Below are 12,789 nucleotides of genomic sequence, written 5' to 3'. Positions count from 1 at the left end.
AAGGTACTGCAAAAGTCATGTGGTGCCTTGTGCAATATGCGGAGGCTAGAATGAGTCCCAGCCTCTGTTTACTCATGCAGCTGGAAGCAGCGCAGATAGTCATCCACACTGCTCCTGGCAGCGCAGTTGTGTGGGTGCACAGCTTGTGCACTGTAGGGGCTTCATACAATCATCTGGGAGAAGGTAGGTTGAACCCTGCCTTCCAAGCACAGTTGTGTGAATAGCCCCATTGTGTAAATATGTCCACCAAGCCCCAAAAGAGCTAGAAGAGAGACTTACTTGCTCCGAAAGCTGTCCATGGCATCCAGCACTTCGTCAAGCTCTGTGTCCAGCTGTTCTTTCTCCGCATCAATCGACCGGATCTCTTGCCTTAGTTTGTTCATGTACTGGTCATAGAGGAGTTTGATGTCGAAGTCATAAAGACTGCTGTCTTGTTCTCTCAAAAAGCTCCACCTTGTGAGCAGGACTTGGTTGTGCTGCTCCAGGCTCTGGACCTGTGGGTTGTTAGAATGCAGATAAAGTTGGAGGAGATGGAGACCTCAAGGATCCTTTTGCCTTGATGTAGGCTGGATCTAAAATATGCGTGCCAAATGCTTAGCCTGCATCTTCATTTAAAGAAAACGAAGAAGCCCTCAACACATAAATATGATTAGGCTATCAACAAACGACATGTCTGAACTGCTACATTTCTGAAGTTCCAGCAACTGTGCAGAGCCCTTCAATGTCATATAGCAAACTGCTTTTGAAACCGAGGTTTCCAAAAACAGTAGGTGATATAACATGGGAGCCTGCTGTCCGGACATAGGGTGGAGAGCAAAATAATTCTGGTTGGGAATTAGTAACCTACCATAAGCTAGATATTACTATTATTAACATTTGATTGACATTTAATTTACCATTTATGGGTATTTTTAATTGATAAAGTTGTTCCCATTGGCTGACATCCTGACTAACAAAGCGCACGTGCAGCAAAGGAAGTGTCCATGCACATGCTGCATTCCAGACTAAAGCCGTGCGGGTGCTTGCTAAGGAGGGTGTGTGATTTTGCTTATCTCCCCTTCTCTCCGAAGCACTCTGATCACACAGGCCTCAGGGACTATTTACGCAACTAGAAAGTTTTCTTGCAGTGAGAGGAGAGACGTGAAACTGCTCCCTGTTGCCCTCTGTGTTTTCTTGGTTGTGCGAGAAGCCTTCGCTGCAGGGACACCAAAGGCTTTTTGCAAAAATGCAGCCCTTCTTCTGCCCATAGACTGCTGTGTAGCACGTGGGCCAATAAGAGTAGAAGTTAAAAGACAGCAACTGGCCCCACACTGCCAACTGAAGAGGTCACTCAGGCCCCAAATAATCATGCACACAGTCTGTCAGGCCATACTGGATCAATCTTTTATCATCTTAGTAAAGATTTATCATGCCAAGTAACATTTCATCCTTGTACATATTTTCTAAAACCTTCACCGTACTTATTAGAATTTGTATAAGCCTCTCCAATTTGATAGGTGTAAGTGGGGGGCAAGCAGAAGTGAGTTATTCACATGGCTATTTTCACTTGTAGACAATACACATAATTATGACATACGATTGCTAATTATTTGTGTATCATGCTTGAAGTCCAACCCCATGCATGTTTACTAAGAAGCAAGTCCCACTGATTCCAATAGACGGTTATTTAAAATATCTATATCCCTTCCAAGCTTAAGCAGGATATGTAAACATGTTAGAAACTCAAACTTTGAATTAAAAACAATGGCTGACATCCTGAGCAATGAAGTGCGTGTGCAGCAAAAGAATCATGTGTGCACTGTGCTGTGTTCCAGACTAAAGCAGCACAGGCACTCACATGCTTATGAGTGTGTGTGTGTGTGTGTGTGTGTGTGTGTGTTGTTTTTCACTGATCTCTCCTTCCCTCTGAAGTGCTCTGTGCCACTTAAAAATATGCCCCTGAGGATCACACAGCCTTCAGAGACATGTTTGCAAGTGGAACAGAGGGCTTCAGAAGGAAGCGAAGATCAGTGAAAATTGCTCTCCTGCACTCTAGCATGCATGCTTCAGAAGCAGCCCCACAGCCACGGCATTTTTGTGTTTTGTGGTTCCACATGCACCACATTAGTCTGTATGTCAACCAGTGTGTGAAACTGAACTTAATGTATAGTCTTCCCATTTACATTTATTATTAACTCAATCAAATTAATTAATTTCCTTCCCTCTGCTTCTTACAAAGAGAAGAGATCTGTTTTCATATTGCTATTTGGGGGGCCATACACAGTGATGGAGCTGTAAATAATAATTAGGGAATGTTCAGATGCCACAGAAATTGGTTAACCAGTTCACAGAGTGCAATGGAGAACCTGACTTTCAGTGTTAGGGCTGCTATGCTGACATTGGGTGTGTCATCTGGACCCGTATTCTGCTCTGCTTGAAGTCCAAACCCAACATCTGTAACCATAGTTACAGATGTTGGGTTCGTTGGAACCACAAGGATGGAATATGCCAACACTGGTGGGTTCAGGTGACATGCCCAATGTTGGCTTAGCAGTCCTGACAGCAAACTTTGGGCTCACTCTGGGAAGAACCTGTGATTCGTTATTTTCCATGTCCTCCTCACCTACCCATATAATGATAAGGTTAGCATGAAATATATGTCTATTTCAGGTTTTTTTTGTTTTTGTTTTTAAACCCATTACACCTCTAACTGATAGAGTTTCCTTTTTTCTACAAGTCCTACTGAGATAAAAGGAACCTCTTGCCAAACAAGGGCATAGAGCAGGGTTTCTCAACGTGTGGGTCCCCAGATGTTATTGGACTTCAGCTCCCATAATCCCCAGCCCCAGTGGCCTTTGGTTGGGAATTATGGGAGCTGAAGTCCGGTTACATCTGGGGACCCACACATTGAGAACCCCTGGCATAGAGGATTGCAACCACACAGGGCAGGTGCTGTGAATGAGACTTTGCAGAGAATGGGATCCTGCTGTGTTAAGAAAAGAAATAATAAGCAACCATCTCTCCACATCAACCACTCACAGCTTTAAACCAAGATAGATAAAACATGGGAGAGGCAAAAAGGAGGTAATTGCTCTTCTCTATTTGTATCATGAGTTTTGTAATTTCATGTCTTTTCTCAAGCTTAAAACAGATAGGCTTGATAAGATCTTTGCAGCTTTAAATAAACAAGCAGCAGTTCCAATGGTGTTAACTCAAATCCCACTGAGAGTTGCTTGCGAAGAGATAGAACTAGTTGCCAGAAGAGTCCTTGGAAACTGATGATATACATGGGGGTCCTCATAAAATTGGGCACAGGGGCAATGCAGAGGATAAAAGACAGCATTTATCATTCAATAATAAATGTTATTATTATTTCTACAGCAAGTTCAGCAAATCTTTAAAACCCTAAACAGTTTGGGACCTAGATATCGGAAAGGTTGCTCTCTCCTGCCTGAAACAGCCTACCTACACACACTTCACTGTTTGAGCCAATCCATCATAATCGGTTGGAATGATGAACAAGGCTGCCAGCCTCAGTGGTGGTATCCAGCCTATGGAATTCCTTGCCGCAGCAAGGGAAGAGGGCGTTTAGAAGAAGGCATCTAGAGGATGGCGTATAAAAGAAAAACTGTTCAGAAAAACATTTCAGTCAGATGCTCTCTGGTAATTTGATATTTGTTTTGTGATTGCTGTTGCAGTTTGTGTTTTTATTAGTATTCTTTCATGGTGATTATTGGCCATGTTGAGGATCCCTTTTCTGGGATGAGAAGGTGGAACACAAATCTCTTAAATAAATGCTTAGAATTCTATACTTATGAAACCCTTTTAAAAAAAACCTTTAAAACTTTTCCAGACTTCTAAAAAGCCTTATGCTTCTTCCTTCAGTAACAAAATCATTAATTGTTATGTTAATTCTTCAGAACAATTGAATAATCTGTTCTTCCATAATAAGGACAAATTTCCATATCCTAATCCCATGATTGCAACTGGCTTCTGGTCTCCAACTGTGAAGCAGCTAAGAGTGGCCATAATAGTAATACTTAGCATTTGTTCTTGTGCTTTTTGAGCGCATAAAACGCTCCATGTTTACATGTATTTCCATGTAAAACGCTCCATGTATTTTCTGGATATTATCCTTACGACGACAATGAAGGGAGGTATTATTATCTCCATATTGCAGCTACAGAGCCGAGACTGAGAAGGAGCACTTCTTTGCCTAAGGTCACCTAATGAGTTCATGGCAGAGGTACGATTTTTTAAAACCAAGCAGAGAACACCTGATTCACAGCTCACTCTCTTAACCGCTTACACACTAGCTCTTTCCAACAACCATCATGAAACAATATTAACCAGCTGAGCCAGACACAGAGCATCTGCACCTCTAGTTCTCCCCCCGCCTTCCCCCCCACTCTCAGTTTTCCCTCTGTTCTCAGCCCCCCCTCCGCCATTTTAATTCCCTGCTTGCCCACCGCTGCTGTTTTCTTTCCCCACCAGCTGCCATTCCCCCCCCCGGCGCCCGCTGTTTTCTTTCCCCCCTCGCCCGCCAGCACCGGTGCTTTCCTCTCCCCCTGCTGGCAGCTTGCTCACAGACTCTCGCAAGAGCTGCCACGTATGGGATTAGCAACGGGTACATCTTAGAGAAATAGATAGATATAGATATAGATAGATACAGCCAGGAAATGCAATACAGATGAAGCAACAAAACAATTTTCAACAGAAATCAACAAATACCGAGTTGTTAGAGAGTGCTCTACAGAAATGTGCTTCCAAAGCCACTGAAGTTTCATGAGATGCTGTGAGCATCTTTCCCAAGAGGGCAATAATAGAAGCCTCTGTGCAAGTTTCTGGACCAGTCTATTGTGCAAGTGTGGGAATTCTTTTCCCCACAGGTGTAGAAGTTGTGCCAATAGACCCTGAGGCTGTTCTAGCCTAACACCGCCTAACCAAGGCTAGGGACGTCCAGCTTGGGTTAGGCTGCACATGAGAACAACCGGAATCAGGCCTAATCCCGGTGGGCCAGCACCACCTAGCCCAGCTTTCTAGCCCAGCTTTTAGCCCAGTTAGCACTCCCTTAACTTGGGCTTGCTGCTCGTGTGCGAACTGGGCTGCCTCCAGCCCAGCCACACACAGAGACAGGAGCCTAGAGCACCTGTCTCTTAGAGGTATCCCCCAATCCATCGCACATGTCGCACGGTGAATTGTGGGATTCCCGGAGGCCAGGACATGTCATCCTGACCCCTGGAGCTGTGGGCTGCAGCAATGCTTATCTGGGAGCACAGTTCGTGTTCCCCAAACAAGAGCTCACTGGTCTGGGGAGGGGGGAGGCGAGTTTATCCAGCCTGCCACCCCCACCCACCTGCCACCCCACCCATGTGAATGACCACCCTTTCTCTTAATAGTGTTTAATTAATCTTATCATAGAATTGTAAAGACCAGAAAGGAAACAGGAATGAGTAACGACAATTTACTCTTGGAACCAAAAAAGGTTGATTCAGACAATCATCCGTGGGTGAGAATCAGTCAGCTGGGCTCCAGCCATGCGGTGATGTCAACATTACTGCACCCTGCAGCCAAACAGCAATCTGTAATAATTGTGGCAAAGCATGCCTCACTGTGTGGCTGGCTATTATAGGTGACAGTAGTCAACCTGTAATGAGTTTATAAGTGGCTTTTATACTACCAATGGCCACCTATATCCATTCAGGGATGCACAACGATAAGGAATAAATTGCTTCCCGGGTACTAAAATAGTAGTTAGTTCAATGTGAAAGGAAAACTTCCCATCCTGTGAACCTCATCTGACAAGAGAATAAAGCAGGGGGGTAAGCGTGGATATCTGAGTAACAGCTAGTGATCCACAGGATGAGAACAGCAGTCAAATGGGAAACACATAATTGCTGAACTACGGCATATAAAACAGTGAACTGATATGCATTTGTGTGCATCATAGAAAAGGATAAGGATGTTCTTATAACTGCCCCCATGTTCAGAGGCATGATGCCTCTGAATGTGAGTTGCAGAAGAGCAGCGGTAGGAGAGGGGACCTGCCTTCATCTCCTGGTGGTGTGGCTCCCCTGAAGCATCTGGTGGGCCATGGTGGGAAACAAGCTGCTGGACTAGAGAGTCCTTAGGTCTGATCCAGCAAGGCTGTTCTTATGCACTACCTCATTGCTGCAGTTTTGCTATTTTCAATAATCCCATGCTGACTTCCAGCTGCATCAGCCCAGGTGGAGAGGGTTGTGAAAAACTGCTCTCATACACCGAAGATAGCCTGGGCTTGGCTTCTGGATCCCATCACAACACACTCTAAATGTGGGCTAGTGGTAGCATGAGAAAAGCGGAACCCATGCTGAATTCAGAACACCCGTGACTTCTCATCACAAACGGAAGCAAACGGAAATCTGCATAGCCTGCTTGAAAATAGCAATGCCACAGGCTGAATGGTCACAAGGACTGGGTTTTAGTCTATGTGGCTGAATCAAGGACTGTCTACCAAATCTTTCCAAAGGAAAATTTATTGAGGTACAGTTTTATTCCACCTGCCCATCTTTTGTCTAGTTCACCTGATGCTCCAGATGTGTGGGAATAAATTGGTGGGTTGCAGACATATATTTATAACATATCAAGGCATTATTCAGAACTCTGAAATCATCCTCACTAACGGTGCAGAGGCGCTGTGTGCAATTCTCGCCAATCTCTCCTTCCCTCAGAGGCTCTCTTTAACATGTAAAAATATGTCCCTGAGGGCTGCATGAACTCAGTGAGAATGAGCTCTAATTAGAGAGAATTGCTTCCCCTATGTGACCAGTGCTTCCCCCCACTTGTGCAGTGGGACTTGAGATCTGCACCACCGGCGAGGATGCTGGCCAGTGGCGAGAATCAAACTGATTGCAAAACAGGTGAGGATTGTGCTCCAAACTTGCAGATTCAACAAGTAATGACCGAAATTGGCAAACACCGATGCATTTCAGTACAAAGCTCATATGAAGATTTTCATTAAAATGCATCACATTTCTCAAACCTAGTCAATCCAGCTTGATTATTATTGATTTTAACACAAGCTGCCATGATAAGAAGCCTACTAACCTTTGTTTAGACCAAGCTTTTCCTTTCTAAAGAGTGGGGCCAGGCATGGGGAGAGCTGCTCCAATTCACCTTCCCCCCCAGACAATCACAGAAATGCTGCTGGGAGCACTTCCAGACAATCTGCGCTGCGCTGCACAGTTCAGAACTCCGGAAGCCAGGACAATATTCCCTGCTAACTTGGCATGGAGGCACCTTTACGTGGTGATTCTCTTTATTGAGCAGGGGGAGAATAACAGGCCCTATCCACCCCCAGCACAGTACCTCCAGTGACTGTTGCTGGTGTCTATCTTGTGTTTCTTTTTAGATTGTGAGCTCTTCGTGGACAGGGATCCATCATATTTATTTATTTATTTATTTATTATTTCTCTGTGTAAACCTCTCTGAGCCATTTTTGGAAGGGTGGTATAGAAATTGAAATCGAATTAATAATAATATGTCCCAGCCTCTGGATATCTCACAATGCGCCACGCCATGAGCACGGTGCATTGATGGGATTCCCTTTCATATGGGAGCTCTAGGTGCCCGTCTCTGTGACACACGATCCTGGCACTCAGCTAAGAGCTGGGCTTAGGAGCAGGGTTAGGCTTGGAGGGAGCGCAGGGATCTGCACGGATCCTGATGCGCTGCACAAGCAGCCTAGCCCAGGCGAGAGCTAGGCTGCTTGTGAGAACAGCCTCAGCACATACTTTATCCAGAGATTACTGCACGTGATGGAGAAAACACCCTCATATTTGGGCAACCTCTTACTAAGCTTAATTGCCATCATTAGTTCTTGCTTCCAATGTTTGTTTCGCAATGGAGTTTGGCTATAAACTCCAGGCAGAGCTCTTCTATAGGCTCCTTCCTATTAATCCTATTAGACCTAGAGGCTTCGAGCAATATCATTAATGTACTAGGTAAGCCTTGCTGAAGCACAGGAATAACACATGAAAAAACATTATGTGCTCTGGCTGATCACAGATATAAGCTGCAGCTCCTGACCCCACACCCCCAACCCCTGCACGCACATGCACACACAGGTTGTCAACTCTGGCTGAAGCTATTCCTGCAATTGCTTTCCAACCTTTTTTTTTTTTTTAAGGGGGGCACTATTTTTCATAATATTAAAGATCGTTTTTAACAGTGACCTGGAGGATGATGCTAATTCCTAAAAACTCCAGGCTAGTCTTGAAGGACTGGCAACCCGAAACACACACACACACCCCACACTGAAGTTGTGGTTCCAGAAATTGCTGTTAACCATATTAGTGACTGCCTTATTCAGCCAATGTGTCTCCTTTCCCCATGTGATTATATATACCCAATAAATTTTTGTGTGAATTGGCCTCCAGGAAATAAGCTGAACTGAAATTTGAACCTAAGGCTCAGGCTATGCAGTGTGAGAAATGTTTGCTTCCAAAAGCAGCAACTGCACGTCTCCTCTTTTTATCTCGCCACTAACAATTATGTTTGAAAGGGAGCGAGATTTGACATCATCTGTGTTCTGAGTTTCCCTGCCTACTACAAGTGACTCCAATGAAGTCACAATGAAGTAGGGGCAGGGAAACTGAGAGCTAGTTGATATATTAGGCATTTTCTTTAACAAAGCCTTACTGCAGATACCCTGGGGAAAGACATAGGTTGGCGGCAGCCTCACAGTCCTTGTTAACATGTCGTTTGGGCCCAAGATTTCCAGACCTACATCCAGCACTGTATTAACTACTAGACCAATGTTTTCTAAACTTTCTAGCTGCCACAAATACTCTACTTTGTCTGCTAAGGGATACCTGTATGTTTGCTATAAAACCATTGCATGTTGCAGAGGATTCTGGGGAGGATTTTCTTCGAGCATGTAAGCAGCGGGGCAGTGATCAGGTTTGTTTGTCTTCACTGCCCTTAGTGAAGGAAGAGTGCACCCTAATACACACACAACATTCCTATGTAATTCCACATTGCAGGTGAAGAACGGTAATTGTGGGCATTCTGACTTTCAGGGAAGTTGGTCCACCATGATTTGTCTTATTGAGGACCCCTGATAAGTGATGGACAGAGGTGCACTTAGGTAATTTTGGAGCCTGGACCTAAAGGCTTTTGGAGGCCCCTCCCCACCCCCAACTGCAAGTTAAGCATCATTCCCCTACACACACACACACACACACACACACACACCATGATGCACGCAGTGTTTTTAACGTGTGGGTTCTTGCGGGCATAAACAGCAACTGAACTCACAACTGTAAGAATACAAAACAGATATGTTTATGTCAATATGCATTAGCAGAAACATTCCAACACACAACTTAACATATTCCCATCCCACATATTTCTTTCCCCACTCCCCCTGCCCAGTCTCTAAAATAGTGGTCTCGCTCAGTGTCTAGCGCAGGTCACAGTCACACTTGGCTGCCTGGAGCGGCAACCACACTACCCAGAACAGACTAAAGAGGATTGGGGGGGGGCAGGGGGTGAGGAGGCCCTGGAACCTGGCCCAGAGGTCCAGAAGTAAGAGCGCCTCTGGTTATGGAATCTGTGACCATTTGGTTCAGATGGAACAGAGTTTGAAAGTCACCCAAAAAAATGACACTGGCTCCCAATGTGCCTCCCATTTAGACAGGACATGAATTTGAAATATGTACCATCACATTCCTAAGACTGACATTTCAAGACAGGAACAAATATTCACATTCAGCAGCCTTTTTATCCAATATCCCACAGTTTAATGCACACAACAAATAGCATGCCTGAGAACTTATTCATGTCATAAACACTGAGGATAGTATTCACATAGCAGAGGAATAAGCAGGCTTTCAACATAAAACCACATAGATACCAACATGTGTATGTGTAATTAAAAAAAAAAAGATTGACATTTGCTGCCTACTTCAAGTACTTAAGACACTTCAGTGACGCAATCCTTTGGAAGATTACCATCTGTTTACAGAGCATGAGGGCTTTGTAGGAACCTGCCTTGGGTAGTCAAACTGTTTTGCTTTGAAAACAATATTCTGCTTTCCCCATAGGTTTTTACTACACTAAAGGCCTCCTCACAGGAGAGAATGTGTGTGTGTGTGTGTGGGGGGATTATTTACTAGTGCAATGACATTTTTCTTTGAACTTTTAAATGCTTTCACTCCAACAGACTCTAAAGAGGTTGCCACTATCAATCTATGCCATCAATTCATTCAGATTGTTTGTTTTTAAAGTACTAAATATAGCAAGAATACAACTGGTCTGTGCCCATCTATGGAAGATCATGCATGCCCACCAGCTTGGACAACAACTCCCCATATCTCAAACCACAATTTATCATGGCTGGGGAAGATGGGAGTTGTAGTTCAACATCCCCCCCACCCCTGGTTAGGGCATAACTATACTACAGACCGCAAAACTTATTTTGGTTCATTCCTTTCCCAAGGGAACCTGGGAATCTGTAACTTTGTGAGGGGAAAGGCTAGGATTTCTAAAAGAGAGTTCTCAGCATACTTATCAAATGAAAATCTCCAGAAATCATTGGGGGAAACCCTGACAATTAAGCTGGTATAAAATTGATATAATATGCAGCATTGATATAGCCTTAAAAGCAATGGTCAGCTATCACACAAAGGGCCTTGGAAATGCATTTTATTTATTTTTGATTTGATTTTATCAAATAACATGATTCATCAAATGATGTGATTTATTCTGATTTTCTCAGTCTGGGGCCTTTTGCCATAACCATTTTTAAAAATACAATAAATGTATTGTTATCATTTGTCACACAACACTCAGATGTTTTGAATTAAGGAAAACCTCTGCTGTAAGGATATCACATTTTCTCTGTGTTTAAATCGAAATATTTGGTCATTGGGAAGATGCGATTCTTCCTTCAGCTAGTGTGCCCATTGATTTTGTGAGTAGTATGTGGCATGTGATTGTATGAATGAGTGACCTGATCATGATTTAGACAGACCCATAATATTACCTATGATGAGTGAAGAGTTACCCCTTCTCCCCATGGCTGCAACTTTGTAAGTTAGTTTTATTTTGTTTTTACTTTTTAAACTCCACTACTCTGCTGCACCACTCCAGGTATATGTGTTCATGTAGCCCTTAAAAATGGTAAATACCAGCAAGATTATTCCTACCATTTCACAACCTTCTCACTTTATTCTTTTGAGGCCATCCTTTTCCTCCCCAGTTCTGGAGTGCACAGATGTTCTCATTTATTTTCTTTCTTTAAGTGGCGGATAGCTAGCACCTTGCTCCCCGTACACACACAGAACAAGGCTATCCCCCCCACCCCCAGGGCAAGGGTTCCCAACCTGTGGTACTCCAGATGGTGCTGAACTACAAATCCCATTACCCCCAGCTACAATTTATTGTGGCTGAGGATGATGGAAGTTGTAGTTCAGCAACATCTGGAGTGCCACAGATTGGGAACCTCTGACCTAGGGAGAGGATAGTACTCTATTTTCATGAGCTCGGAATTAGTAAGAAATCAATAAAATGCAGGCTTTTATATTATCTGGGAAGGTATTGTGCTGACAGGTTTCGGCCGGCAATGGGGCTGATTCGAGATATTTTGGTGCCTGGAACAGAAAATCCAAGTAGCACACTCATCCCAATCAATGTTTTTTTAAAAATAGATAATTTGCCCCTGTAATGGTGCCCCAAATTTGCCACCTGAGGTGACTGCCTTGCACTTCCTTATTGATAGAGTAGGCCCTGGCCTGCACACTGGTCAACATAAAGAGAGCCTTCATCTTACCTTCCCAATTAAGGCAGCAAACTGATCATTGAGTGTCTTGATCTCCTCTTTCTCCTTGGTCCTTATCTCCTGGAAGGAGGGATCAATGTCCAGGTGTAGTGGCGTCAAGAGCCGCTTGTTGATGGAAACCTTTGGGTAAGAGGCATGGCCATATCCAGTGACGCTTGAAGAGCTGAAGTTATTCCTGCTGCTGGTTGCATCAGTAGTAGGGCTGCTGCAGGCCCCAGACCTTGAAGAAGGAGAGCACGAACGCCCTCTTCTTCTCATGTTGAGAGAAGCTCCTGGGGGAGTGGGAGAGCGGCGGCTGAGGCTCCTGAAGTCCCTGGAGAGGCTAGACATTTTGGCTATCAGGGAACCAGAGGAAGCACTAGGCCAGCTGGCTGCGACGGAGTCAGACAAGAAGTACGTCAGGGAGCAGCGTGGATTTTAATTCCTGTCTGTTCTGTGCTCGGGTTAGCTAATGAATTACAAACACCTGTTCTGCTATGTTCATAAAGTAAGGAGGGTGTGACTGTTGATGTAATCCTGATCAACCTGTTGGCTGTCTCTCTCTCTTCCTCTTTCCCTCCTGCCTTTTGTAGTTTGTTTCTGAGGCAGACGCACATGCACAGGCACTTGAAGCAGGGGGAGGGGAACACCCAAGCCAAAAATTACTTACTTGCATCCCGCTACATGCACGGGAGGGGGGTGGGGGGGAGGAAGGCTTCCTCAGCCTCAAATGTCAAAGGTTTGAAAGGCATAAAGAGCCAACACATTCACTGAACACAAGATCACACAGAAGCAGCCAGTCTAAGATAGAACATGTTGGGACATTTAGGCCCTGTTTCTTCAGAAGTGCCCAGTGCAATGCGATTCAAAGGAAGTATATGACAAAACTGGAAGGCAACAAATAAGAACTGATTCTACATTGCCACCTCATTCCGTTTCAGGAAGTGTGATCAGTTGGGAACACTTCAAAAACCTTCTGATTACCTTCTCTTTATCTTCAACTTAACAAG

General features: G+C 44.3%; 1 protein-coding gene across 1 annotated transcript in view; it reads right to left on the bottom strand.

The window, feature by feature from the left end:
• LOC128344054 (neurofilament medium polypeptide-like) overlaps positions 1-12,130 on the bottom strand; it is a 62,191-nt gene extending 50,061 nt beyond the window's left edge. Inside the window, exons 1-2 of the mRNA XM_053293487.1 lie at positions 11,792-12,130; positions 280-494 (exon numbers count right to left, since the gene is read on the bottom strand). Of these exons, the coding sequence (XP_053149462.1) occupies positions 280-494; positions 11,792-12,130 (554 nt within the window). The remainder of the gene's footprint in view (positions 1-279; positions 495-11,791) is intronic.
• Between the last annotated feature and the right edge of the window lie 659 nt (positions 12,131-12,789).

This window comes from Hemicordylus capensis, chromosome 2, assembly GCF_027244095.1.
Source record: "Hemicordylus capensis ecotype Gifberg chromosome 2, rHemCap1.1.pri, whole genome shotgun sequence".
In the NCBI taxonomy this organism is placed as follows: Eukaryota; Metazoa; Chordata; class Lepidosauria; order Squamata; family Cordylidae; genus Hemicordylus; species Hemicordylus capensis.
Note: the sequence above shows the minus strand (reverse complement) of the source record. Positions and strands in the feature narration are given on the sequence as shown.